This window comes from Penicillium brevicompactum, assembly GCF_028827555.1.
Source record: "Penicillium brevicompactum strain IBT 35665 chromosome Unknown utg000004l_segment0_segment0, whole genome shotgun sequence".
NCBI classification, from domain to species: Eukaryota; Fungi; Ascomycota; class Eurotiomycetes; order Eurotiales; family Aspergillaceae; genus Penicillium; species Penicillium brevicompactum.
The window spans coordinates 47061-74102 of record NW_026623207.1 but is presented as its reverse complement, the minus strand read 5'-3'; the positions used below and the strand labels follow the sequence as shown (position 1 = coordinate 74102).

The window sequence follows — 27042 nt, the reverse complement described above, 5'->3', positions numbered from 1 at the left end:
ATAGCCAATTGATTCCCCCGTGTCAGGTAACCTCCAAGACTGAAAACAGTTAAAGATTTTACTGGAAATAATTTACAATATCAGGATTAAACAAATTTTCAGTCATGCATGGGCACCATGCTATCAGGTACAGCGCAACAGCATGTATCGTTCATAAGCCTTCATTTCTCTATTATTTGCGCATTTAATCTCATCATCAAAAGCACTCAAAAGTTTAGACCAAATCATCTATGAATAGTAAGTTTACAAATTCAAGAGACAGAATTTGGGCTAATTTGTAGTGGTGGGCGCCGTTACGGACAGAACACATGTAGGAGATGAGACTCGAGACCGAAATCCCCAGAATGAACGGTGACTAGTAAGCCAGTTGACTATGAGTACCAGCCAATTCAAATGACAGCACTTGGTAAATAGAAACACAAAATGAGTTCTAGTCTCAATGCCCAAATTCCGTTATCTGCCCACTGAAGATCATTCCATATTGTATGACCCGAAGTCTTATTGAATACTTAAACGATATGTACCTAAATCAAGCCAGACAGACTCTCTGGCTCTCAAAACTTCTTCAGGGGCCACTCATGGATCACTGGACTACAAATAGACCAGATGTAAAATCCGCTTTCTAAAGGCTCAATCATGCTGGTATGATGGTAGCACAACATCTCCCACCATAATCGACCTTCTGCCGGGCCTCCCTGGCTCAGATTCCGTGGCTCCCATTGTGGAAATAGCCGCATATCTACCCAACACGTCTTTTCCATCGATCTGTTGCTTTTTGGGAAGAGCAGCAAGTATTTCCATGCGTCGCATTCCCGTAGCCTGATCGACAGATATCATCTGGCAGCGCTGGCACGGGTCAAAAGTATCGAAGCGAAGCTCGTCGTGTCCGATATAAATGGACGACCACTTCTCAACAAAAGGCAGTTCCGCGCGCCCTAGCTGGGAGGTCCGCTCCGCGATCACAATGTTGCCCTGCAATACATCTGCAGTGAAATTTCCGCCGATTCTAGATGTAAATTTGGTGTTGACCTTGATATTCTCGTTCAAAAAATTGAGTGAAGACCTGGAAATAATCAAAATGGCCGTTTCTCTGGACACGGCCAGATATTTTTGGCCAAGCTCTCCGGGGAATTGATCAGTGGAGGAGAGGAGTCCGAGCCTGGTGAATCTCCGTAAGCGATCTTTCCAAGTGTCGCCAAGGTGTGGTCGTTGCATAGCTTGGCCTGCGTCCTGTGAGGAAAACCGTGCGAGTGTACAAGATACCCCCAAGTAATTGGAAAAGAAAGCCGAAACCACGGGGGAGGCGTAGGCGCGAAGACACGACTGATCTCCGTGGGCACTGACCGGCCGTTTTTGGCAACTCGAACGAACTGGAGTAGTCATCGTACCCATGCATGTGCGGCTCCATGTAAGAGGTATTTCAAGGCTTAGTTCGTCATTTGCAGCCTTGGCGGCACAGGTGATGCGAAGTATGTTGCGGTCAACATCAACAGAGGGACATATGAGAGCCATCCGAGGGTGCTCCCACTGATTCATAGGCACACCAGACCCAGCATGGATGAGATGCCATTCCTGATCCCATGCGATTCCCTCTTTTTTGATTTCCCAACTTTGACCTTCAGGGACTTTAAATGCGCCACAACCTTTGATGGGGAATATGGTGACACTTTCAACATAAAAGTGAGGAGCGAACAGGGTGTCTTTACCCAGGGGAGGAGTCAGTGAGACCAATGGAGGCACCTTTTCAACATAGAACTTCTCGATGAAATCAATCAGCGAGTCAATATCCTCCAGGTTGGTCATTGCCCCCAGGCTGACACGGACAATACCAGTCGGCCGGCCATCTAACAAGTCGTGATCATCGCCACATCGCAACCCAGCGGCATAATGACGGCGCAGCTCTTGGCTGGTCCATCCAAGAGAGAAGGCCGTTCCTCCAGGATTGCACACTGATCCAGAACGTAGTTGGATATTCTGCATTGTGGCTAGACTTTCTACCTCGGTCTTTGGAACCCATTCCCCTCGACTATTTCTCAGGTTGAAAGCGATGATCGGGCCCTGCAAAGCTGGGTTTGCATAGTCTGATTGGTAGATCTGACAGACCTTGGAGTCATTGAAATGTGCCATTGCAGAGAGTCGATCATAGACTCGCTTAGCGAGGAACCCAGTGTGGGCAGAAATATTTGCCATGGACCCGTACAGACGTTTATGAGTGTCAATGGCGGCACCCAGCGCGATAATGCTGTGAAAAGGAAGAGTTCCGTCCTCAAGCTGCGCATGAATCGAGCTTTCTTTTTTGCATGCCACTGAGTTCCGGTTGCTATCACCATATCTACTGTGCCCCCGCCAAAGAACTTTCGTCGTTCGAGAATGTGGGCCGCGCTTTTTCGGACAATCAACGCTCCGAGATCAGGGAACCCAAAGATCTTGTAAAAGCTCAATGCCGTAAAGTCAGGAGCATCGGTTGCTTTACCTAGGTCGAGAGGAGCGGTCGACACAAACGAGGAAGCATCAAGAAGAGTGAATACGTTCCCTGTTTCATTCGCAGCGGAGCGAATCTGCTCACACCAACGGATTGGGAGACGTCGACCGTTCATGTTAGACTGAGCTGGGAATGCGAACAGTCTGGGTGCTTTTAGCTGAGCTGTGCCTAACTCGGCGACCCAAGCATCCACATCGACATCTTGGAAGCATTGATAACCCATCTCGGCAACTTCCCTGACACCAACGACACTGGTATGGGAGTCAACATGATACCCATACCAGAAACCCCGAGAATCACAATCCCGAAACGAGTCGGCTACCAATTTGATAGCAGCTGTCGCGTTTGCCACAAAAACCACATCGAACTCCTCGGGGCTAGCATTAAAGAAGTGAAGGACCCGTGTTCGCACCTCTTCTGTCCGCCGTGTGGACAATTGCGAAGAAAGAGACATTGAATGGGGATTTCCAAACAGACTGGAATTCATCTCACGCGAGAACGCCGTGATCAATGACTTGGCATAAATCGTTGTACCGGCATGATCAAGATAAATTGTCTCTGTGCCCCGTAAAGGATGATAATCAGTATAGGTGGATCGGAATGGTATCAAGGAAGGGGGCATACTATTCAGATTAGGGTACTCTTGCTCTCGGATGACTTCCGTAGAGGCAGTATAGCCCTCGCCATATTTTCCATAATTGAATCCCTCGCGGTCACTTTCCGCCATAGTTGACAGCTCGGATGGAATCAAATGTTTCAGCGGTACATGAGATTAAAGACTCAAATGGCAATTATAAGTGACTTTTATATCTTTGCCATAAGGCCTAGATTCAGGCATTCATAAAATATGAGAATAGCCTGTCGTGGTCATAAAAATCAGGTCAACATTACCCAATGTTTGGGCTAAATGTGGAGACCAATAACTGTGCAATAACAACAGGATTGTTTAATCTACCACCTACGAGCATTCTGCGGTGAAAGATACATTCCAGTCGCATCGATTGTCGGATTCCCTGTTCATTTCCTTCATAATATTCTCCTTGAAGTGAAATCACTAAGGATTTATACTACTCTTGCGAATCTCTCTAGAAACGAAATGGCTGTCGGATAATGAGGGATACTTTAATACATACTTGAACATTTGCATTAAAGAAGTGGCACTATCCTATCTTCATAATCGGAATGTTCATTTTTCAAATAGCAATCATTTTCTCATAAAATGGAGAGTACAACGTTCAGCCATCAAATTCTGAAAATGAAAGTCTCCACTGCCGAATCGATCACTCTCATGTGGTTTAAATCATTGAATCTATTGAAAACTCTGTCGAATTATGTCCTCATTACAGCAAGACAGGTGAGAAAAGCCTCTAACCGCAAGCTCTTCAATTCCTGGAGCCTGTAACCCCCATCCCGGTGACATGAAATGCCCTGTGTGATGAAACGCCCACCAGGTACCTCCACATTCGAGCGCCGTCATTCTCAATCCATAAATTGAAGATTGCCCGAGAGCAGTAGAAACAATGATTATGTGATTTCTTATTCGATCTTTTTTCTTTCAACAAAGATTACAAACTGTTAAAGTGGCGGATTACAGGACGGCGCGCGCTACTAGAAAATGTACTGTTTACTACTATGACGCCAAGATCATCCACAAAAGCGTCTGAAATGAATAGGAAAGGCGACGTTGGATTGATTCGCCTACCTAGCGACCTATATTGACTTTTTATATCATCAAAATTATGTTACCTGAGAATATACCAGTTTTGGTGGAACTCTTGGCAGTAGAAAGGTACATAAGACAAGATTACCGACATAGCGAATACACGGAAAGGAAACAATCATGTAACTTGATGTATGAGAAATACTAGCGCCGCTGAACGGAACAGCCGCCCCACAACCCTGCCCGCACGTAAGAGATGGCCTGCTTGAAGGAAAGATAATGCTAGAAGTACTTCCAGACCGCAGCCCGCTGCAAACTATGTGTTATTACAGTGCTTCATGGGATATTACCAGTATAAATTTATGTCTCCATGTGAGCTTCTGAAGCCTCTTGACGATTTACGTGTTGATCTAGGAAGTCTAAAGAATGTTGAGACTAGCCAATGTTTCGGAATGCTCTCGTCCAAGCACCTTCTCTCGTATATATTGATTTTTCCTATTACCATAATCATTTTATGTGAGGATATACCAATCTTGGTGGAATTCTTGGCAGCAGCAAGGTACATAGAATAAAAGGAAAATACACGAAAGGAACCATCATGTAAACTTCATGTATAAAAAATACCGCCGCGGCGAAGCGGAATAGATGAAAAGATGCCCTATAACCCTTTCCTCGAGGAGATGGCCAGCTTTGAGGAAGATAAGTCCAGATGTATTTTAAGACCGCATCATACTATTAGGGTATAAAGAGCTGTAGAAATGAAAAGCAGCTGCGAGAGGAGAATGCGCTGATATCCCCATGCACTCTAACTAGGAAATCTTTCTGCGCCCCAACTATCAGGCAATTTATTCCACAAAATGTCACGATTTCACTCGATTTGAGGATAGCATGGTTGAGAATCAGTATGCGAATAAATAAGCCGTCTACTGATTTTTGGTATATATGCTCGTACCAGGAACGTGAAAGAAATGTACACCGTTGTGGGAAGCTCGTGACATGTCTTGATGATTTATACAATGTCTGCGTCTCGCTAATTAGACTAAGCTTTAGGTGGGCTGGAAATTATTTCTGTTCTGTTTATGACTACTCTTTTCATTCTTGTTGTTGTGGAAATGCCTTGGGGGATATCAATCCATAGCGAGACTAACATCCTGAGCTAATGCTTTCCTCCGACGAAGACAACTCGTCTGGTTCCAGAATGTCAGATTCATCAGCGAGTCCATTTTCAGAGAATGAACCTTCCCACGAAGGGGATCCATAACGAAAAGATGAGCCAATTTCACTTGTTGCATCCCTAGCTATAAGACGTTCTGAGAAACCATTATGGCTCTCTTCTGAAGGTTCATTGATATTATAGACTTTCTCTTGGCTGATATCATCGAAAATGTTGTCGTCTTCGTAGTGGGTCGTGTCACTTTCTTCAGAGTTTGAAGAACTTGCAGAGTCATGAAGACGAGCCCTTTTCGCCGTAGGGGTCTCTGAATCATCGTCCATAATGTTCCGTTTCCTCACTGCTGATCCATGCAGGAGCGCGGTTGGGGCGTTTGAGGCGTCTGCGCTGTAACAGTTCCCATTAGTTCGCACAAAGACCCTGGAGCAAGTCACTCACTAAACCGAGCCGCCACCACCGATGGCGCCTCTTTTGAGAACTGCCGTAGGTTATCGAGCGCCGTTCGATATCCGGCCGCGTTGCGCGTGTCGAATTTGACGATCATTGAGTGATCTGCATGCAGCGGCACCTTGTCTTCTACGTGGTCCGGAAGCTGAAGAAGAGCCGAGTCTGCGTCAACCGTCGTCATAAAGTCTCCAGTGCGTTTCCAACGTCTGCTGTCCGAGTCCTACAATCGTCAGTGTATATCGTAGTCTGTTTTAAGATGAAGGCGAACACATACTAATACCAACCGCTTCGTCTGCTCTGTCTCATAGAAGCTGACCACCTTACGGTCTCGGATCAGGTTCTTAAAGTCGGCCAGTTGATGAATCAAGACATCCGATTGGCTGGAAATCTGGCGTAGGAGTGTCTCTCGCGGATGGTGTCCATCGCCGCCCAACATTTGCTGGATATCGTCCATCACTAGCCCTTTATGTGGGATAGCGAAGAGGATTATGCCGTATGTGGCTCGATGCAGCGACGTGATCGCCGGGTGGTCTTCTTCCAGTGTTTGGATGGCCCTCACCAGGCACTAGAAGTTGTTGTCAGCATTTATCAGTAACCCTAACTGACTATCATCTTACATGAGCCAGGATGATACCCCCAAAACTGTGTGCAATGAAAATTAGAGGTCTCTGCTGGAGCTAGTCACAGAATCAGCCTACACCTGCTACCAATAGAAAAGTAACACAGTGTTTCCTACCTGCTTCGTGGTCCGGACTTTCTTGATCTCCTCCATCAGCTCCCGCCCGTAATCGAGGATCGTATCGACTCCGTGGCTCGATAGCTTGGAGTTGTACCCGTAGATCATGGTGCGGCACTGCGGAAGATCTTTTGACAGAAAGTCCCGGAGCCACATGCGACCGAGATTTCCTCTTCCTTGCCATGATCCATACGCATGTCCATCCAGTCCGGTGATCGCAATGATACTATGTGGCATGATCAGTTAGTGTTATTCTTCTAGGAGTAGATAACGGCACAGGTCCTTACTCGGCAATCACAGGCTTATTTTCGTCTGGCGCGTAGAGCTGGGTAAATCCAAAGAAGTGGCAGTCAAAGTTGATATCGTCGTCTCCCATCTCGATCTGCCAGTCTCCAAGCGGGTTGACTCTCAGCCCACGGAGGAACTGAGGCACCCCACCGCGGAACTGCACCAGCGCCGCCCTCTCTGTGTCACTTTCATAGCATGAAGGGACGATCGTGATTTCAGCTTTGATATGCGATCTCTCGTCGTCCGCGAAGTTGTCGTCGATTGTCTCTTGCAATGTGGTCTCGAGACCCCCATCGGGCCGTTCTCGCGACAGGCCCGTTACACGAAAAACGTGCGACTTTCTCCGACTAGCCATCGTGATTTGTTTTTATGGCTGGTCATATACTTGTGAATTAAATATGAGCTGACTGGATGTCCCCTGCTGGAAAGATGTCCACCTCAGTCTGCCGGTGAGGCTGAATCAACCAACACGTGCGGGGTTTACGCATCCACCTACAATCGTCACTTCGTAGATACTGCTGCATACCAAATGCAATCATTTCTTGCTGTTGAGAATAGTTAAGCTATACAAATTATTAGTGTGTCGCTATCAAAAACCTATTACTCCTACTTAAGTTAGATTAATTACCATAACCTTCACTTCACTTAACAGTTTGTGACATCCTCCGGACCCCTTGCCCTGACATCACGTGCAGCAACCTGAAACTAAGCCAGACTTGTTTTAGCCCCTACCTGGCCGTTTTAGACTTAGCGCCTCATGGGACGACTGTGGTACGTCAGACAACATCCAGGGCGAACCGAAAGCAGATCTCCCGTTCCTCGGGGGATCGCTTTGACCCGGATTCCCACGTGACCAGTGACTCACAACAGGACAGGATGCGGGGTTCCACTAAAATAACCGTTCGACTTAGGTCTGGTCAAACGCTCCTGGTGAAAAATGCCAAGTGGTGGAATTTGCCCGCTCTATTCTGTAGTTTGAGCACGGTGAACGGTCCAAAATTATTTTTCTTTTTTATCATACTCGGACCATCAATCTTGCTTTCATGTGTCACTGTTTAATCTTGTTCAACAATCAATATTCAAATTCTTTCGATGTTCAACGGTTAAAGCACGCGCTATCTGACCGAATCCAAATGTTGTAGCTTCTTTGCCTATGCTCTTGTTGAAAGTCTGTTGATTTAAGAGTTATACATGTTTTGGTTTTCATAATTGCTGTAAACACGAAAACTATGTTCAAATGACAGTGTTCAAATCCTTTCTTGCTGTTCAACGGTCAAAACGAGGGCTTTGGGGCATATCATAAATATATCATCACCATTGCCGACCGGATTGTACGGATCAAATACGGATGTTCAATTCGCAGCAATTATTTGAGTCAGGGAAATAAACCTAAGGTCATCAATATTCCACGGGTCGGTCGTTGATTCAGCGGTGAAGCGTCGTATGTAGATTCAATGCAGTTTGGTATCCTCAACATTGTGATGCGATCGTTGGCTCTGGCTGGTGAAATTTGACCCCAAGAACCTCAAATAAAGCCGGTCAGGAATACTCACATACATCCAATTGAGCATCCATAACGTGATCTGCAATTCACTCGGTGCTATTTACGTATTTCACTGTATTCATACTCCGTTGCCCTTTCTCGGCCCAGATGGTTCCATTTTAAATAGGAAATGCCTGCTAGGATACCAGACCAAAAAAAATAACCACAATGTCTCCAGCCCATCAACGTCTTGTGCGCACATCTTACGCAATTCAGTCGAGATCAACCGGGATTCCCGCGTCCACCTTGTGGCGGCGAGCCAATAACAGGCCATCGGTCGCTGATAAAGCCGCCAATCAGCAGTATCTCACCCCGCAAGAAGAGCAAGCCCTGGTTGAATATGTGTTGCGGTTGGCAGACAACGGCTATCCTCTTCCAGTTAAGTTTCTACGATCGCTCGCTCTGATTATCGTGCGCCAACGGTCGTCGAATTTCCAGATTACCGACCCTAGCCTCAAGGTCCGACTTCCGGGAAAGAATTGGCCGCAGGGCTTCTATCGACGACACCCGCAGTTGAAAGCGCGACGGCTTCGAGCGATCGATTGGAAGCGAGATGGCCGGCACATCGAAGACAAAGTCCGACACTGGTTTGACATCATTGGCCGAGAGCTGGCCGATCCGGCCATTCTCCTGGAGAACGTGTATAACATGGACGAGACGGGAGTTCTTCTCAGTGCTCTCAACTCCCTCAAGGTGCTCGTCGGCAGAGACGATTTGAGAAAGCATCGAGGGACCACGGTGAAGCGGACGCTGGTCACGGCGATTGAATGCATTTCCGCCGATGGTCGGTTCCTGCATCCTCTCATTATCTGGCCAGCCGCTACCCATCGCAGTTCGTGGACAACCCACCCCACCCCCGGATGGCATTTTGCCTGCACCAAAACAGGCTATACGAACACAGAAATCAGTCTGTACTGGGTGGAACATGTGTTCGACCCGCAGACTCGAGACCGAGCGGGCGGTCGGCCGCGACTCTTAATCTGCGACGGTTTCGGCACCCATGAGTCCCTGGAAGTCATGAAATTCTGCTTTGCGAACCGCATTATCCTGTGTCGTCTCCCTTCTCATACGTCTCACAAACTGCAGCCGTGCGATGTGGGTGTTTTTAGTCCTCTGAAAACAGCATACCGGGCACAGGTTGAGCAGGCATGTCGAGGTGGAGTGAGTACTATTGGCAAGCCACACTTCACGTATCTTTATGATCGTGCCCGAAAAGTGGCATTTACACCCCGCAATATACGGTCGGCCTGGTCCAGAAGTGGCCTCTTTCCATTCGATCCGTCTCGCGTCCTTCGAGAGTGCCAAGCGTCCCGGTCGGAGATACAGACCACGATCCCAGTGGAGCCTCCGACCGTGTCCTCTAATATCTGTCACACTCCGAACACCTCTGATCATTTGGCCTTGCTTCGCAGCGAGGTCGAGCAGGACACGCAGAATCTAGACGGTGTGCGCAAACGTCGTCTGCAGACCATGAGCCGCGCGACCGAAAAGGTCTTTGCAGAGCGCGCCTTGTTGCTGGAGGAGAACCGGATCCTATTTGAGCAGAACAATGAAAAGACCTGTCGACAATCCAGCGGCTTGACGGTCGTAGGACATGCAAAAGTCATGAGCTATGAGGATATCGTTGAGGCGCAGAAGAAACGCGACATGACGGTGACAGAACAATCCACGCGGAAAAAGAGGTCGACAGCTGGGGGCAAGCTGCTTTCGAAATCGGAGGAGAAGCGCAAGGGGGAGCATGAAATTCAAGCATGGGATATGAGTGATTATTGCTTAGTGCTAGATTTATAGACTCGTTCAGCACGTTAGAAGTTTCTGTGTCTCTATCAATCCATCGCCCAGAAGTGGCTTATCGTTTCAATAGGCCGGCTTTGGGATATTATATATTTCTCCTATTCGCACATCATTGTCAGCTAGGGATACATCAAATTGAATTTCCGCCTGCTATCTACATTTACCTAGATCACCACTGAAGGCAAATATTGTAGAATCACACCAAGAATTCTCGTTGCCTAGTCTATTTGCACATGTGTCTTGTAGGGGTTAGGCAGTGTTGTGTTCCCACGAGGCTGAGCTCCCGCAGACTCTCACAAGGCTAACGTAAACCCCACTTTTTAGCGACAAGTTTGGTGGGGGAAAACAATCTTCGCAATTGATTCCTCAGCATTCAGCATCGTCTTGAGCTTTAGCGTATTCTCAATCTGGCACTTCAGAAAATGTCAGCTCAGATAGAAACCTCTTCGGTGCCATGCCCCTTCCACAAAGATGATCAGCTCAACGGTGATTTGGATACATCGCTTGATTACCTGCCAGGTCATCCCCGGATCAAACTTGGCGATGAAAAAGGGTTGTTTGATTTCATTCGCCGCGAAGTCTGGTCAGAGGACCTCGAGTCGATATCGGGTAGACTGTGGTGGATGTCAAAGCAGGATAGCAGCAATATCTCTCCGTTGCATCGACAACGAGTGAAGGGCCGACAGATCATCGTCACCGAGGATCCTCAGCTACATCTCGTCTGGATCGACAACCAAATCTTCCTTAAACCCCTTCCCCAATACATCACGTCCTTCGTATTCTGGGATACGTTCATGAGCGATCCGTCTAAACATGGTGCGGCGGTGAAGCTGAGAAAGGCCGCGCTCGGGTATCTGCGAACGTATTTCTACCTGATTCAGTATGAATCAGATCTACGAATTGCACAAGATCCGGCTCTCTGCCTGGTTCCTAAAGAGGTGACGTGGCATCGATTTTGCCAGTTCACCGCCCGTTTGAAGGACATCACGGAAAACGAAGTTTCGGGACGATATCATTACGGAGAGATCCGATTGACCCGGCTGAACTATTACGCGCCCATGCTCCTGGGCAAAAGCCACTACCAACGTGAGAATTATCAGTATCGAGCGTATTTTGCTCGAATTCAAGGTCCCTTGATATCTGCATTTGCGTTTTTCTCGATCGCCCTGAATTGTATGCAGGTCAGCCTCGCAGCCTCTACATCCGATGAGAGATATTCGAGTGCTTTGTTATTTGCAGCTTGCTACTGGCTCAGCACTTTGATCGGATTTGTGACTGGTGTCCTCATGCTGATGTTAGTACTCCTTTTCCTTTTCAAAGTGATCAAAGAGTGGAGATTTGCGATAGCTCATCGGTTACGGTGGAGAAAAAATCACAGCAAAGATCAGAGGGCCATGTGTAACGAGGAACTTGAGTAGGGTTCAAGATATGTTATAAGATATTATGCCAGATTGGTACTTAAATTATTTTTAGCTGGTGACTTAAATGAGGTATTTTCTAATATAGATTCTTCGGTCACGGACTTCGTGAATCCCACAAAATGTTGAGACGTACTGAACCTCCATGTGAAGCTTCAGCACCTTGCTCATAACGATATCTGGAGAATATAAATCTTCCTAACCCGTGAGTTTCTAATCTCTGTTGATTTCTGGATCTAGACTCGGACAGTCGCGGAGTGTTTGATATCTATTGCTAAATTCCACGGGTCGGTCGAGTATGGGAAGCGGATTGTGAATTGATGCCAAATAGGGCGTGCTTTAACCTTTGAATGAACAGCAGAGAGATTGAACATTATCGGTTGGGCAAGTGTTAACTTGAACGGTCTCGAGCAGAAGCTGAGGGGGCAGTCAGGTTGAAATTAAGCAAACGTGATAAGGTTACTTGGCCGTCAACGAGCGAGCAAATCCAGGTGGGTTGTCAGGGCAAATTTCACCAGAAGTATTTAATGAGATCTAAGTTAACTTAAATGCTCCTTTTTGAGGGATTGGTGGAAACCTAGGTCACGTGGAGTTCAGGGTCAACGGGATCCCCCGAGGGACAGGAAACTCTTCGGTTTGCCCTGAAGTGAGCCTCCTTCTTAGAAGGCGCTAGGTCCAACCTCGCTAGCCTGGGGCTAAAGAAGCCTGATTGGTTTCAACTTACGGCACGTGATGTCAGGGCCAGACTTGTACGAGCTTGCCAAGACATAAATTTAAGTTAATATTATTGTGTTCAGCTTCGGTAGGATATATCATTTAGGTGGTAATTAGCGGCAGACTGATACAATATGTGGCGGTGAACTATTTCACCATGAATCAATGATGGGAGGAAGTTCCATTTGGTTCACAGTGGTATCTGCGAAGTGATAGTAGCAATGATTGGAGGTGGATGCGTGGTACCCCGCACGTGTTCATTGATTCAGCCTCAGCGGTTAAGGTGATCATCCATCAACAAGCGACGCAAAGTCCACTCTCGTCTGATGTACCCCTCTGACGAAGATAAATCACGATGGCTAGTAAAAGGTCGCACGTCTTCCGGGTGACCGGCCTGTCTAGGAAACTACTCGATGAAGAACTCAAGACCGCATTACACGAGGCGCTCAACGAATACTTCGCGGACGACGAAAGATCGCATATCAAAGCTGAGATCACGATCGTGCCTTCATGCTATGAAAGTGACACACAGAGGGTGGCGCTGGTGCAGTTCCGCGGTGGGGTGCCTCAGTTTCTCGCTGAGCTGAGAGTCAACCCGCTCGGAGACTGGCAGATCGAGATGGGAGATGATGACATCAGCTTTGACTGCCACTTCTTTGGATTTACCCAGCTCTACGCGCCAGACGAAAATAAGCCAGTGATTGCCGAGTAAGGACCTGTGCCGTTATCTACACCTAGAGGACTAACACTAACTGACCATACCACATAGTATCATTGCCATTGCCGGACTGGATGGACACGCGTATGGATCATGGCAAGGAAGAGGAAATCTCGGTCGGATGTGGCTCCGGGACTTTCTGTCAAAAGATCTTCCGCAGTGCCGCACTATGATCTACGGGTACAATTCCAAGCTGTCGAGCCCCGGAGTCAGTACGATTCTCGACTACGGGCGGGAGCTGATGGAGGAGATCAAGAAAGTCCGGACCACGAAGCAGGTAGGAAACACTGTGTTACTTTTCTATTGGTAGCAAGTGTAGGCTGATTCTGTGACAAGCTTCAGCAGAGACCTCTAATTTTCATTGCACACAGTTTTGGGGGTATCATCCTGGCTCATGTAAGATGATAGTCAGTCAGAGCTACTGATAAATGCTGACAACAACTTCTAGTGCCTGGTGAGGGCCATCCAAACACTAGAAGAAGACCACCCAGCGATCACATCGCTGCATCGAGCCACATACGGCATAATCCTCTTCGCTATCCCACATAAAGGGCTAGTGATGGACGATATCCAGCAAATGTTGGGCGGCGATGGACACCATCCGCGAGAGACACTCCTACGCCAGATTTCCAGCCAATCGGATGTCTTGATTCATCAACTGGCCGACTTTAAGAACCTGATCCGAGACCGTAAGGTGGTCAGCTTCTATGAGACAAAGCAGACGAAGCAGTTGGTCTTGGTATGTATTGGTCTTTGTCTGAAACAAGCTATGGTATGTATTGACGATCGCAATAGGATTCGGAAAGCGGACGGTGGAAACGCACCGGGGATTTCATGACGACGGTTGGCGCAGACTCGGCTCTTCTCCAGCTTCCCGACCATGTCGAGGACAAGGTGCCGCTGGACGCAGACCACTCAATGGTGGTCAAATTCGACACGCGCAACGCGGCCGGATATCGAACGGTGCTCGATAAGCTACGGCAGTTCTCAAAAGAGGCGCCATCGGTGGTGGCAGCTCGGTTCAGTGAGTGACTTGCTTCGGTGTCTGTTTGCGAGCTCTTGCTCTGGTCTTTATGCGAGCTAATGCGAATTGTTTTCAGCGCAGATGCGCCAAAAGCCCCAGCCGTGCTCCACAGTACCTTTTAAGAAAGACCCGATGTTTGTGGGCCGTGAGGCTGTCATCAGCGCCATCAAGGAAAGACACAGGACAATCGGTCAGCGACATGAGCGGGTGGCATTGGTGGGCTTGGCCGGCGTTGGGTGAGCTCTCTCATAAGGAAGCCTCTTCGATAATAACTGATAGAAATGCCATTCAGGAAAACCCAGACAGCTATCGAGTATTCCTATCGCGTGCGAGAACTCGCACCAGACGCGTGGGTGTTTTGGATCCACGCCAGCAATGCGGCGCGGTTGGAAGAGAGCTACCAGCATTTTGCCGCTGTTGCAGAGATTCCAGGACGGGATGACCCGAAGATGAACATCCTCCAGCTCGTGTATCAGTGGTTGTGTGATGCACGCAATGGGTGCTGGCTGATGGTGTTAGACAATGCGGATGACGATGGTATCTTTTTCCGTGAAAATATATCCGATGAACGAGGGCCACTGGGGAGGTTCCTGCCCCAGGCTGCCCACGGGTCGATCTTGATCACATCGCGAAATGAACTTGCGGCACGGAATCTGGTGGGGATGGATGGTCATGTGATCACGGTTCGGCCAATGAATAGACCTCGCCAAACGCGGGTTTGGGTTGGGTTTTCAATTTCCTTACCCGCCCATGGGCAACCCACCGCGGGTTTTGGCCTTGATGAACCCGCCCATGGGTTCTTGGCGGGTACCCGCGGGTTGCCCAAAATACCCAAAAACATGCATAAATCGTGGATAACCCTGATTAGTCATCTAGTGTAATTTTGGTCATTTATTTCTGTCACGCTTTTGAGTGGATATTACATTGAAACAATGAACGCCATCGACCTGGAAATATATATTCTCTACATGTAGAACACTGCTCCCATCGCCCTGCTTTACACAACTGAAGGGATTACAGGCCACATTGATGATTTTATGTAAATTTATCAATTGAGAATCTTTCGAGTGAGCTCAAAAATATCATCTTTAGTTCGATCATTTAAAATCAGTGATTTGGACCTTCTCAGTGTCCTCCCAAAGTCGTATTCATCTCCGGGCGGGTTGGGTTGGGTTGGGTTGGGTTTTGGGTACCCGCGGCTTTTACGCAACTCAGGAATAGATAGATCCAAACGCACGACGCGACTGAAACAAAATCCACAATCAAGTACTCAAGATGAAAAAAATCTCCCCTTCTTCCAATATCAGTGGCCTTTTACTTCAGTATGGCGTCTTCTTCCTCATCATCGCGATCAATACATCGGCCTTTCAGTCCACTGCTCTCTATTGAGCCGTCATCTGACGGCTTCTTGGATTCTGAAATTCAATCCTCCGTAAGAAAATGGTCCCTTCCACTAGCCTCTGAGTGTTGCGGCGTTATCTACATGTATACTAAGATGGACCGCAGCCTTTGACAGGACCCCGCAAAACCTACGACATAACTACTCGAAGACCTCCAGCGACACTCCGACGTGTGGGACCTCAGCACAGAAAGAAATGGATTGCGTACGAGTCGCATCTAGAGACAGAGTTTCTTGAATGGTGGAAGGAAACAGAGTACGGCCAAAAGCTGAATGGAGAAGGCCAATCCCAGATCAAATGGTCCACCGGATCGCGTCACGCTGATGTGTGGAAACACTTTGACCAGGTTGCTGATATTGATTCTGGGCGTCCTCGAGTCATCTGCCAGGCTTGTCTCACTGTGCTTGATCATCCACAGTATAAAGGGAATGGGACAAGCGCCATGAGTAGACACAAAAAGTCTAACACTTGTCGTAAAGGGAAGAAAAAGGGATTTAATCAGTCATTGATTTCGGATTCTTTGCAGAACCATTCCATGAGAGACTCACCCAGTGTCCACAGAGTGACAACATTTCAAATCGAGGAGCAGATATTGAAGACAATTACGTGTCTTCGTTTGCCTTTCCAGACGGTGGAGAACCCGGTGTTTCAGAGGCTACTCAGCCTTTTATATTCTGGTCCCAAAGAATTGGAACTCCCGTCAGCGAAGACCCTGCGAAGACGGCTCCGGGATGCAGTCAATTGCCAGCAAGAGTTACAGTTACAAGATCTGCCTGAAGATGCCAAGGTTTCCCTCGCTTTAGATTGTTGGACCAGTCCATTTCAGCAGGCATTCATGGCAATCACGGTTTATTTCATCGACAAAGATTGGAACTATAGGGAAATGCTCCTCGGCTTTGAGCCGTTGCACGGTCCTCATACAGGAAACAACCTTAGTGATGTTTTGCACCGGTTACTGGAGGAACGAAAACTTCTCGATCGTATTTTTAGCGTTACTACAGATAACGCTACCAACAACGACACCATGATACGCGCCTTGCAAGAGAGACTGCTCTCTATTGGAGCTATTAGCTCCAGGGAATCAATAGTCCGGGTTCCCTGCATGGCTCATGTGATCCAGCTTTGCCTGAAACAGCTACTGGGACATATCAGGGCAGCACCTAAGAATAAAGAAGTCAGAGCCTTTTGGTCCGACACCCAAGCGCACGGGTTGAAGGATTCGATCAATTATGGAGACGTGGCTCATACACTGACAAAGGTGAGCCAAGATATTCACCTTTTCAATATACTCAGAGCACTGACAGCATTAGATTCGATCCTTTGCGATCTTTGTCAACGCAAGCCCACAACGGCGTGATGCTTTTTTATGCCTCCAATCAGGTGGTACTCGGCTTTTTCCGTTACATGACGTTCAGACACGCTGGAATTCAACTTTTTTGATGCTTCGCCGAGCACGCCGGCTGAGAAATGTAATCGACAAATACTGCTGCGATCATGAATACTCGCAGCTCAAGGTTACCGACGTTGAATGGAGGCAAATTGACTACCTCGTTCATTTGACCAAACCGTTTTTTCAGTTCACCATGGCTCTGATGAAGACCAGAGACGTCACAATCCATAGTGTGTTCCTTGTGTATAGGAAACTACTGGAGCATATCGAACGGTCGAATCGAAGATTGAAGAGAAAGACAACACCCTGGAAGAAAGACATGTATGGCGCGTTGCTTGTGGCGAGGCAGAAGCTGAAAGAGTACTACGAAAAAACCTACCGCGACCACGGTTTTCTCTATGGCACTGGAACATTACTTGCCCCTCAGTATAAACTGAGTGCTTTTGATGATCGAGAGTACTCAACTTGCCATGAAGATACGTCAAAAAGGTACTGTGAATATTTGAGAGCATCTTTCACACAGTATCAGCAGCAGAACCCCGAGTTGCTATTCCGTACAGTCCAGCGATCTTCCAATTCGCATAGCACAGAGCTTGATCGGCTACTCGAGCCACCTGGTGCATCGATTTTCCATGAAGGAGTAGAGTATGACGAAGTGGACCAGTATCTTCGCGAAGGCACGAGCAATCAGTACAACACACTGGAACAACTGACTGACCTTGAATAGCCAATGTCCCTGTGTCGCCGCGACTTTATTGGAAAGAACACGAGCGCGAATTCCCAGTGCTGTCTCGGCTCGCACGAGACTTGCTTTCGGTCCCTGCCACCGGCGCGGGTGTAGAAAGGCTCTTCAATAGCGCACGAGACATTTGTCATTATCGCCGAGGGTCTCTTCACGAAGGGACCATTCAAGACTTGATGATGTACATGTGCTCAGAAAAGCTCACACTAGAGGGACAGCAATTGATTCGTCTGGAGAAACCGTTGGAGAGCGAGAGCCAAGAGGCACTTGAAGAGGATGAAGCGTTGAAGGCAATCGAAGAGGATGCAGAGCCGATCAGCGACAATGAGGAGATTGAAGAGAGCGAGAATCTCGAGGGTAACTCTGAGCCAGAGGAGACATACCAAGTGGAGTGTACGGTGGTAGAGACCGGCCGGAGCTCTATACACAGACATATTCACGAACCTGAACAAGAAGAAGAGAGTATGGAGGAAGACGTGGTTGATTACGACGAAGCAGATTTACTTCCGCCTCCAATCATGCAATTGAGTGATAGAAGCCAGAAGAGATCTTCTGGTCGGGTAACAATGCCCTCCAGCAGACTGCGAGGTTACGAGGTATACTAGTCTTTATAATTAGCCAATTTGATTTTTTCAAGCCCTTCATGTTCCTTTCCAAATATTCACAGCCAGAAGCTAGTAGTTACGCCATCGAAACAATTAGATAATCGAAAATTACTGCATAACTTAGTGTAAAATGATCAGTCAGCTTTGTTTGCTTTTTTGGGTAATCGCGGGTACCCATTTGGGTCTTGGGTTGGGTTTCCCGGATGACAACCCGCCCACGGGTTTGCTGACTAAGACCCAACCCGGCCCATGGGCTGGGTTTTCGCGGGCGGGTTTGGGCGGTGGGCGGGTTTTGGCGAGGCCTACCAGCAGCTATATTATAGCCAGGGAGACTCGGATGAGTGCGACAGGGATGAGACATTTGCGAATATCAATCTTACGTGTTCTTCTACCCAGGCCATGAAAGTCTTCTGAGTTCCCTCCCCTAGGGTATCGACCAAGAAGTAGAGTTGCTAACTATAGACAAAGCCTGCCAATGGCCCCGCGAGGCTCAAACGATGCTAACCCCGCGAGAAGGCAAACTGCGTCTTTGCCAGAGGCTATTATAGCTTCACCGTTGGAGTGTCGAAAATAGTTTCCAAGAAGTACACGAGGGATGAATGAAAGCGCGGGAACTCTTTGAATTGTGGAATATAGTGGATTCCCGTGAATTCGAACAGCCTGGCATCCTGGAATCGATCGGCCAAGCTCCGAGTCTGGGCAGGTAGCACCACTGGGTCGTCGCTTCCGATAGCGAGCAGAGCGGGCGTCACGATATATGGGGTGTAGATCTGCTGGTACAGAGGTCCCAGTGTGAACCCGCTCAGACAGACGGAAAATTTGAAACTGGGATGTTGTGCCTACAGAGCATGGATGGTTAATGAGTTCAGTTGTTCTCTGGCAAATGAAGTCAAGAGTCGTTCACCTTCCAAGAGGGGTCATGGAGAGTCTGCCTTTTCTCCAGTATAGATGTAATAACTGCTGCCATAGCAGCGCCTGACGAAAATCCAACGATCCCCGCGAATGGACCATCTCGATCGAGTGTTTTGAGGATGTGTTCAATTGACAAGTCTATCCCGTTAATCCGACCCTCACTAGGATCTCCATATCCCCAGACCCATCGGTCGTTTGCTTCGTCCCGATCGGGGTCGGCCGGCAGTATGCCCGACAGGTATTGGAATTCAAACATGATGTCTCTGTCACTGGCAAACTTGTGGAATGCCTTTCGAATATACCTGGTTTTGGGCTGGAAAATCTGTGCCGATTGCTCATGTCCTGGAAAATCTTCTCAATAGAACATCGTGGGAGAAGGCGCCATGTACTGACCATGTAGCATGAGTACTTTCAGAATCGTGTCAGGCATGCTATCCACTGGTACTTGTGACTATAGCGCAGGTATAGTGGATGAGGACGGCTGCGTAGAAGTGACCAGACAAAGGCTTCTTATAGCTCTACTCCTGAAAGGCCCTCACCGCATGATACGGATTCATGAGGCCAACTCCACATGGGCATGGAAGCCACCCGGCGCCTAGGCGTGTCAGTATAACTAGAGATCCCCCAACGGACAAACAATCACGTAAAGTGTAGATTTGTTGTGTCCATGGCTGCCAGGTTGGTCAGGCTGCCCGCAGAGAAATCAATCTTTCTATCTCGTTTTCTTCTCAGGTCTGCAACAGTATCTAAATTACATGATTATATGTTCCTTTTATCGTGTTCTGGAGATGGAAAGGAAGAGAAGAAGACGAGAGAGAGGTCAAACAAAGCAAGGAATTGGGGTTACCTGGCGAGGTTTTCAACGTATTGGTTCATGGGTCTCAAGAATCACTAAAGTACTTCTCCCATAGGGACCAACAGAAAACCGCAGAATCCCATTCAAAATTTTCTATGCGTATTTGTACAGTCGTAGGCGAAATCAGCTTCCACCCTAATCGTTGCGTTTCTTATTTCGGGCGCCACTAGCAAGGCGCTAGTGCGATATTTTTAGTCGACTAACTACATTATAACAATTGCCGCTAGAGGCATGGTCTAATAATGAATTAAAAGACAATTACCATCTGGAATTGTCGAAGCCAAATGAAAGTATCCTCCCCCGTGCTCTGGGCGCTGTTAAGTAATTGAATGCTGCTTGTGACTTTCACTAGTGCTGTTTTATGTTCAGTATCTACTGTCGTCAACTTTTTGCGTGCAGGAACCGTCGAAAGCACCACCAAAGAATGGAATACAATCTATCATGGAACAAACCAGTTTTTCAGATTACTATATACGGGATTTCCACTTCTTTTTCAGGGTTGTGTCTGTGGGAATTCGCTATCGGCCTTGTCTCGATGGCTGGCTAAGTCGCGGATTTACGAGACTCTCAAGATTGAAGGTAATGGCGCTAACACTCAGTGTAGGAATGGTGGTCGATCATCTCCCTAGAAAAATATGGAGTTTTGAAGACAGACAGCATCGAGCAGCTTCATCGATCTGAGAGCGTGTGGCTCAACGTCTTGAATTATGTCATGAATTAGCTGATGCTGTCACGGTTCAAGGGCTAGGCGCCACACTAAACTGCCATACGCATGCAATCGCCGTGCCACTCCTTCCATGTCTAATCTTGAGCGTCACCTAATGTTGAACATTGCATTGTGGCCCCAAGACTTGGCGCCTCAAAGGTGCATCTCATCCTTAGAATAGTAGACAGCCAACCGATGTTCAGACAGTTGGGGGCCTATAGCCTGGACCTAGGGAAAGTATTCTATTTGATGGCTGGCTTGCTCGTCGTTCGAGATCTGGCTAGAAAAACATAGAACGCATTTCAATTGAAAAGATTGGACCTATGTGGGAGTTGAAAGAAGTAATACGGAGCGGGGGCGAGGAGCCTTCATGCACCAGCAGACATATCTATCGCAATCATGTCAGACCGTAAAGCATCGAGTAGAACAGATACAAGCAGTGAGATAAATGGTAGGGAGTTTGAGGGAGCAGTAACAGGAGGCTGAGACGATGGAATGGAGAGAAGTGAGCAAGGGAAGGATTATTTACTGACTTGTCCACTCCAGCCCATCTTGGGGACCTTGGTTCATCGGAAGCCTCGCTACCGCCTCGTGGTCATTCGCCGAGGACCATTGAAGCGGTGTTTGTCCATCCTTGTCGCTGGCGTTGATGTCGGCTCCCTTGTAAATGAGAAGCCTCGCTACCGACTCGTGGCCATTCGCTGAGGACCGTTGAAGCGGTGTCCAACCAAAAGCGTCGGTGGCGTTGACGTCGGCTCCCTTCTCGATGAGAAGCCTTGATACTGCCTCGTGGCCATTCGCTGAGGACCGTTGAAGCGGTGTCCAACCAAAAGCGTCGGTGGCGTTGACGTCGGCTCCCTTCTCGATGAGAAGCCTTGATACTGCCTCGTGGCCATTCGCTGAAGACCATTGAAGCGGTGTTTGTCTATCCTTGTCGCTGGCGCTGACGTCAGCTCCCTTATCAACGAGAAGCGCTGCTACTGCCTCGTGGCCATTCCCCGAGGACCATTGAAGCGGTGTTTGTCCATCTTTGTCGCTGGTTTTGATGTCAGCTCCCTTGTCAATGAGAAGCCTCACTACCGACTCGTGGCCATTCGCTGAGGACCGTTGAAGCGGTGTCCAACCAAAAGCGTCGGTGGCGTTGACGTCGGCTCCCTTCTCGATGAGAAGCCTTGCTACTGCCTTGTTGCCATTTGCTGAAGACCATTGAAGCGGTGTTTGTCTATCCTTGTCGCTGGCGTTGACGTCAGCTCCCTTATCAACGAGAAGTGCCGCTACTGCCTTGTGGCCATTCGCCAAGGAGCATTGAAGCGGTGTCCAACCAAAATCGTCGGTGCCGTTGACTTCGGCTCCCTTATCGATAAGAAGGCTTGCTACCGCTTCGTGGCCATTCATTGAGGACCGTTGAAGTGATGTCCGTCCATCCTTGTCGCTGGCGTTGATTTCGGCTCCCTTGTCAACAAGAAGCCCCGCTATTGCCTCGTAGCCATTCGCCGAGGCCCATTGAAGTGGTGTTTGTCCAAATTTGTCGCTGGTGTTGACGTCGGCTTCCTTGTGAATAAGACGCATCGCTATTGCCTCGCGGCCATTCGATAAGGACCGTTGAAGTGGTGTCCATCCATCCTTGTCGTTAGCGTCGACGTCAGCTCCCTTTTCAATAAGAAGCCTCGCTACTGCCTCGTGGCCATTCGCTGAGGCCCGTAGAAGCGGTGTCCGTCCATCCTTGTCGCTGGCGTTGATGTCGGCTCCCTTGTTAATAAGAAGCCTTGCTACTGCCTCATGGCCACTCGCCGAAGACCGTTGAAGTGGTGTCCGTCCATCCTTGTCGCTGGCGTTGATGTCGGCTCCCTTGTTAATAAGAAGCCTTGCTACCGCCTCATGGCCATTCGCTGAGGCCCGTAGAAGCGGTGTCCAACCAAAATCGTCGGTGCCGTTGACGTCAGCTCCCTTGTCAATGAGAAGCCCCGCTACTACCTCGTGGCCATTTGCCAAGGAGCATCGAAGCGGTGTCCAACCAAAATCGTCGGTGCCGTTGACGTCGGCTCCCTTATCGATGAGAACCGCCGCTACCGACTCGTGGCCATTCGCTGAGGACCGTTGAAGCGGTGTCCATCCATCCTTGTCGCTGGCGTTGATGTCGGCTCCCTTATCGATGAGAAGCGCCGCCATTGCCTTATAGCCATTCATTGAGGCCCGCTGAAGCGGTGTTCGTCCATCCTTGTCGCTGGCGTTGATGTCGGCTCCCTTTATCGATGAGAAGCGCCGCCATTGCCTTATAGCCATTCATTGAGGCCCGCTGAAGCGGTGTTTGTCCATCCTTGTCGCTGGCGTTGATGTCGGCTCCCTTGTCAATAAGAAGCCTCGCTACCGCCTCGCGGCCATTCATTGAGGCCCATTGAAGCGGTGTTTGTCCATCCTTGTCGCTGGCGTTGATGTCGGCTCCCTTGTCAATAAGAAGCCTCGCTACCGCCTCCTGGCCATTCGCTGAGGCCCGTAGAAGCGGTGTCCATCCATAATTGTCGCCAGTGTTAACATCGGCTCCCTTGTCAATGAGAAGCCTTGCTACTGCCTCATGGCCACTCGCCGAAGACCATTCAAGCGGTGTTTGTCTATCCTTGTCGCTGGCGTTGACGTCAGCTCCCTTTTCAATAAGAAGCCTCGCTACCGCCTCCTGGCCATTCGCTGAGGCCCGTAGAAGCGGTGTCCATCCATGTTTATCGCCAGTGTTAACATCGGCTCCCTTGTCAATGAGAAGCGCCGCTACCGCCTCGTGGCCATTCGCTGAGGACCGTTGAAGTGGTGTCCGTCCATCCTTGTCGCTGGCGTTAATGTCGGCTCCCTTGTCAACAAGAAACCTTGCTACTGCCTCGTGGCCAATCGCCGAAGACCATTGAAGCGGTGTTTGTCTATCCTTGTCGCTGGCATTAACGTCAGCTCCCTTATCAACGAGAAGCGCCGCTACTGCCTCGTGGCCATTCGATAAGGACCGTTGAAGTGGTGTTTGTCCATCCTTGTCGCTGGCGTTGACGTCAGCTCCCTTGTCAATAAGAAGCCTCGCTACCGCCTCCTGGCCATTCGCTGAGGCCCGTAGAAGCGGTGTCCATCCATGTTTATCGCCAGTGTTAACATCGGCTCCCTTGTCAATGAGAAGCGCCGCTACCGCCTCGTGGCCATTCGCTGAAGACCATTGAAGCGGTGTTTGTCTATCCTTGTCGCTGGCGTTGACGTCAGCTCCCTTATAAACGAGAAGCGCTGCTACTGCCTCGTGGCCATTCGATAAGGACCGTTGAAGCGGTGTCCGTCCATCCTTGTCGCTGGCGTTGATGTCGGCTCCCTTGTCAATAAGAAGCGCCGCTATTGCCTTGAAGCCATTCATTGAGCCCCGTTGAAGTGGTGTTTGTCCATCCTTGTCGCTGGCGTTGACGTCAGCTCCCTTTTCAATAAGAAGCCTCGCTACCGCCTCGTGACCATTCGCCGAGGCCCGTAGAAGTGGTGTTTGCCCCCCGCTATCCATGTCATGAACAGACGATCCACTCTGTAGGAGTAGCTTGACAATTTCTGCCCGACCATCCTGGGCGGCCCAAGATAGCGGTGTTCGACTTTTGTACCCCTTGAAGTCTTTTTTGTGATTCAAGCCCTCCGTAATGTCGGCTCCATTTTGAATGTATGAAACTGAGTTCAGAAGAGCAGCCACGGTGTTTTTGCTCCCATTAGCCAACGCGGCAAATATTGGGTACTTGTATCTCTCCCCAATGACCTGGAGTTGCGGATCTTCTTTGGGTCTTAAGCGAATAAGCTCAGAACACCCTCTATCTGCCAGGACGTAAGATAGACTTGCATGCTTGCTGTATTTGTGGGACTTGAACTTTTCAAAAACATTGTTTGTCTGAACCCAGTTAGAGATGGGAAAAGAGGAAAGAAACTCGTCTTGAGGGAGAACATGCGCCGCAGCATTCGCATGGTAAAGAACATGCTGAATCGCATACCCCAAAAACGGGTAGTTCTTTGAGATTTCCCTCCGTCCGTCGGAGTGAGTCTCCGGCAACAGCTTGGTGACAGATTCACATATCAATTTGTGATTAGTATAGACGCTGCAGCATTGTTTCAGTTTCTCATGGCCTACGCCCTCGCAGTTGAATCCAAGCTCAGGCCACAATTCATATAGACCTTTGTCCTTGATAAGAAAGTCTCGAACAGATTCATGGATGAATTGAACCGTCGGCTGGCTAGATTTTGTGGTCTCGGCAAGTCCCTTTGAGGAACTAATCACATATCTGTTGACACTGTCAAGGCCAACACCAGTACCGAAGACGGTGATATCTGGGATTTGGCTATCGACTAATCTGTTCAGAGACAACCCGGACCAGAGAGCATGATAAAATTCCTGCGGTCGCAGAGGTTCCTTTGCGAACAGAATCCAGAGGATGCAAAGCAGGAGAGCCTCCATATTTTCATTGTCACGCCTCAAGATATCCTTGAACAGGTCGCTCAGATCACTAGGTATTTCCGCGAGTCTCTTTCTCAGAGCCATTCCTCCCCGTCGGTACTCCTTGTTCAGAATACCGACAACCAAAACGATCCACATAAAAACACCAGCAGCTTTACCGAGAAGTTGTGGTTGCAGCTCTTCAACAAGCGTTGGTTCTTTGATCAGGAGGCGGTCTGTGACGTAGGTTGCCAAGTCTTCCGCATGACCTGACTGATCCTCCAGTGTAAGTCGGAGACCCCGTTGTATGAAGATGTATGGATAGTGTCGACTCGAAAAGCAGGTTCGGAATTGGACGCCTTTGCCTGTTGATTTTTCAGCCAGGTCTTCAAAGTACTGCACCATGTCCACAACTTGTTGTTCATCACACTCATCAAGAGCGTCAACGAAGCAGGTAAACGAGCGTTGTCCGAGCGTGCAAACTGCATTGGAAAATAGGTCCTTCAAAACATTCAAGGAAGGGCAATCATTTTGGCCTCGGGGAACCAGGTCGGAATCGTCTCAAACAACCTGGAGGACAGGGTAGCCTTCTAGTAGTTGAAGTAGCAATGATCGGTACATCCCTGTGATAGATTTTTCCAAGTAATCCCCTCGAGCGTTGAAGAAAAAGGAAGCTGTGATGGCATGCTTTGGACGGGCCTTGCCCTTCATGTTGGAGTATGCAAATTTCATGATTGTCGACTTTCCAGCCCCGGGCTTACCACTGATCCACAGAAAGCCATGATGTTGCGTCAATCTGGCAGGATCAAGCCATGCTTCGTAATACGGATGATTGAGAAACCAGCGACACGTCTTTTTCTGTTCTTCTTTGATGGTCGTTCTCCGGGAATCCATTTGCTCGAACTTGAAAGAATTTAACAAGCGCTGCCGGTCTTCGTGCGATAAACACTGATCTATAAGTGTGGTGTGAACAGTGGTGAGTCAAGAATGTTCCTAAGGCTGGGATGCATTCTTACAAGAATCGGTCGTGGAGACAATACTTTTAGGTGATTCGGTCACGGGTAACTCCTCAAGCAATTGTCTTGCGTATGCGGCCGCGGTTGCTGCTGCATATCTCTGCCATTGTTTGCTTTTGTGAGAGTCTGAATAGTCGCAAATTCCCCGAATTGGAAGACACGGGAGGACATCCATCAGACCAGCACTTTCCATCTCAAAACATATGACATCTAGCTGTCGAGCAATGCCGTCCCGTGTTGTGCCGTCCCTCATGACTTGGTTCCCCGAGGCAATTGCGCCATAATGGATTCTTACGTCGTCCAACATCCGTCTGCTTCTTGGGACTAGCTTTGAGTGGTCGCACCCGTCACAGCTACCGGTTAGAGATTCATGATCATAGGTCGCATGGAACAGAAGATCCGGTGAATTCGGGCGAGAGTACGAGGGTTGTTCTTCTAGTTTCTGTTGTAAGATAGATATGACCCGGTTGGGGCCGAGTTCGTGTTTCGAACGGAGTGTAGACACAGCCGTACCAAGCAACTGATGAGGAATTCTAGGAATTGCCGTTCGCTGGAGCTGTCCGTCTGCAAGGATTTTCCCAAGATCACACTGCATAACCCTTGTTCCGACGACAATATCACCCAAACGCACATCAGCCTTGCTTGGCACCCCACCGCCAATCCCAACCATTAAACATGCGCGAATCGCTGGAAAAGTCCGCTTCATGTTCGTCATGACGATCGCGGCGTTGTTTGTTCCATACTGCCCTTCTGGTAAACACGCAATGACGACATTGTGTCGATTGATGGTTCCTAGTACATAGGTATTCCTGTCGTCCGCATGGGTAGGAAGAGCTTCATGAAACTCATCCAGCATGGCCTGTGCTGCTGCCATCTCTATGTACAGCGCGCAGATCCATGCGACAGTGTACTGATTGTGTCGTGGGGTAGGCAAACCCTCATGGTGGAAAGTCTTTGGTCGCTTAGACAGATGGTGTTCTATCGTGATTGTGCC

The 27042-nt window shown here is 48.7% G+C and overlaps 7 protein-coding genes across 7 annotated transcripts; 3 read left to right on the top strand and 4 right to left on the bottom strand.

Annotated features, from left to right (window-relative positions):
* Positions 1-630: 630 nt before the first annotated feature.
* On the bottom strand, positions 631-3209 carry N7506_005589 (uncharacterized protein; the record flags this gene model as incomplete). The annotated part of the gene is made up of 2 exons (XM_056954882.1): positions 631-2271; positions 2328-3209. The coding sequence occupies 2 exons, from the start codon at positions 3207-3209 to the stop codon at positions 631-633; spliced, it is 2523 nt and encodes an 840-aa protein (XP_056811859.1).
* A 2076-nt stretch (positions 3210-5285) lies between these two features.
* On the bottom strand, positions 5286-7139 carry N7506_005588 (uncharacterized protein; the record flags this gene model as incomplete). Its single annotated transcript, XM_056954881.1, has 6 exons — positions 5286-5695; positions 5752-5980; positions 6035-6325; positions 6378-6437; positions 6497-6722; positions 6784-7139. 6 exons carry the CDS (start codon positions 7137-7139, stop codon positions 5286-5288), a joined length of 1572 nt encoding a protein of 523 aa, XP_056811858.1.
* A 1356-nt stretch (positions 7140-8495) lies between these two features.
* N7506_005587 (uncharacterized protein) lies at positions 8496-10118 on the top strand (the record flags this gene model as incomplete). The annotated part of the gene is made up of 1 exon (XM_056954880.1): positions 8496-10118. The coding sequence occupies one exon, from the start codon at positions 8496-8498 to the stop codon at positions 10116-10118; it is 1623 nt and encodes a 540-aa protein (XP_056811857.1).
* A 425-nt stretch (positions 10119-10543) lies between these two features.
* Positions 10544-11539, top strand: N7506_005586 (uncharacterized protein; the record flags this gene model as incomplete). Its single annotated transcript, XM_056954879.1, has 1 exon — positions 10544-11539. One exon carries the CDS (start codon positions 10544-10546, stop codon positions 11537-11539), a length of 996 nt encoding a protein of 331 aa, XP_056811856.1.
* A 1069-nt stretch (positions 11540-12608) lies between these two features.
* On the top strand, positions 12609-14616 carry N7506_005585 (uncharacterized protein; the record flags this gene model as incomplete). The annotated part of the gene is given in 8 exon segments (XM_056954878.1): positions 12609-12961; positions 13023-13248; positions 13317-13367; positions 13420-13710; positions 13767-13995; positions 14072-14231; positions 14288-14581; positions 14595-14616. 8 exon segments carry the CDS (start codon positions 12609-12611, stop codon positions 14614-14616), a joined length of 1626 nt encoding a protein of 541 aa, XP_056811855.1.
* A 4058-nt stretch (positions 14617-18674) lies between these two features.
* On the bottom strand, positions 18675-19300 carry N7506_005584 (uncharacterized protein; the record flags this gene model as incomplete). The annotated part of the gene is made up of 2 exons (XM_056954877.1): positions 18675-18971; positions 19037-19300. The coding sequence occupies 2 exons, from the start codon at positions 19298-19300 to the stop codon at positions 18675-18677; spliced, it is 561 nt and encodes a 186-aa protein (XP_056811854.1).
* A 1831-nt stretch (positions 19301-21131) lies between these two features.
* Positions 21132-26922, bottom strand: N7506_005583 (uncharacterized protein; the record flags this gene model as incomplete). The annotated part of the gene is made up of 4 exons (XM_056954876.1): positions 21132-22850; positions 22879-25533; positions 25603-25985; positions 26049-26922. The coding sequence occupies 4 exons, from the start codon at positions 26920-26922 to the stop codon at positions 21132-21134; spliced, it is 5631 nt and encodes a 1876-aa protein (XP_056811853.1).
* Between the last annotated feature and the right edge of the window lie 120 nt (positions 26923-27042).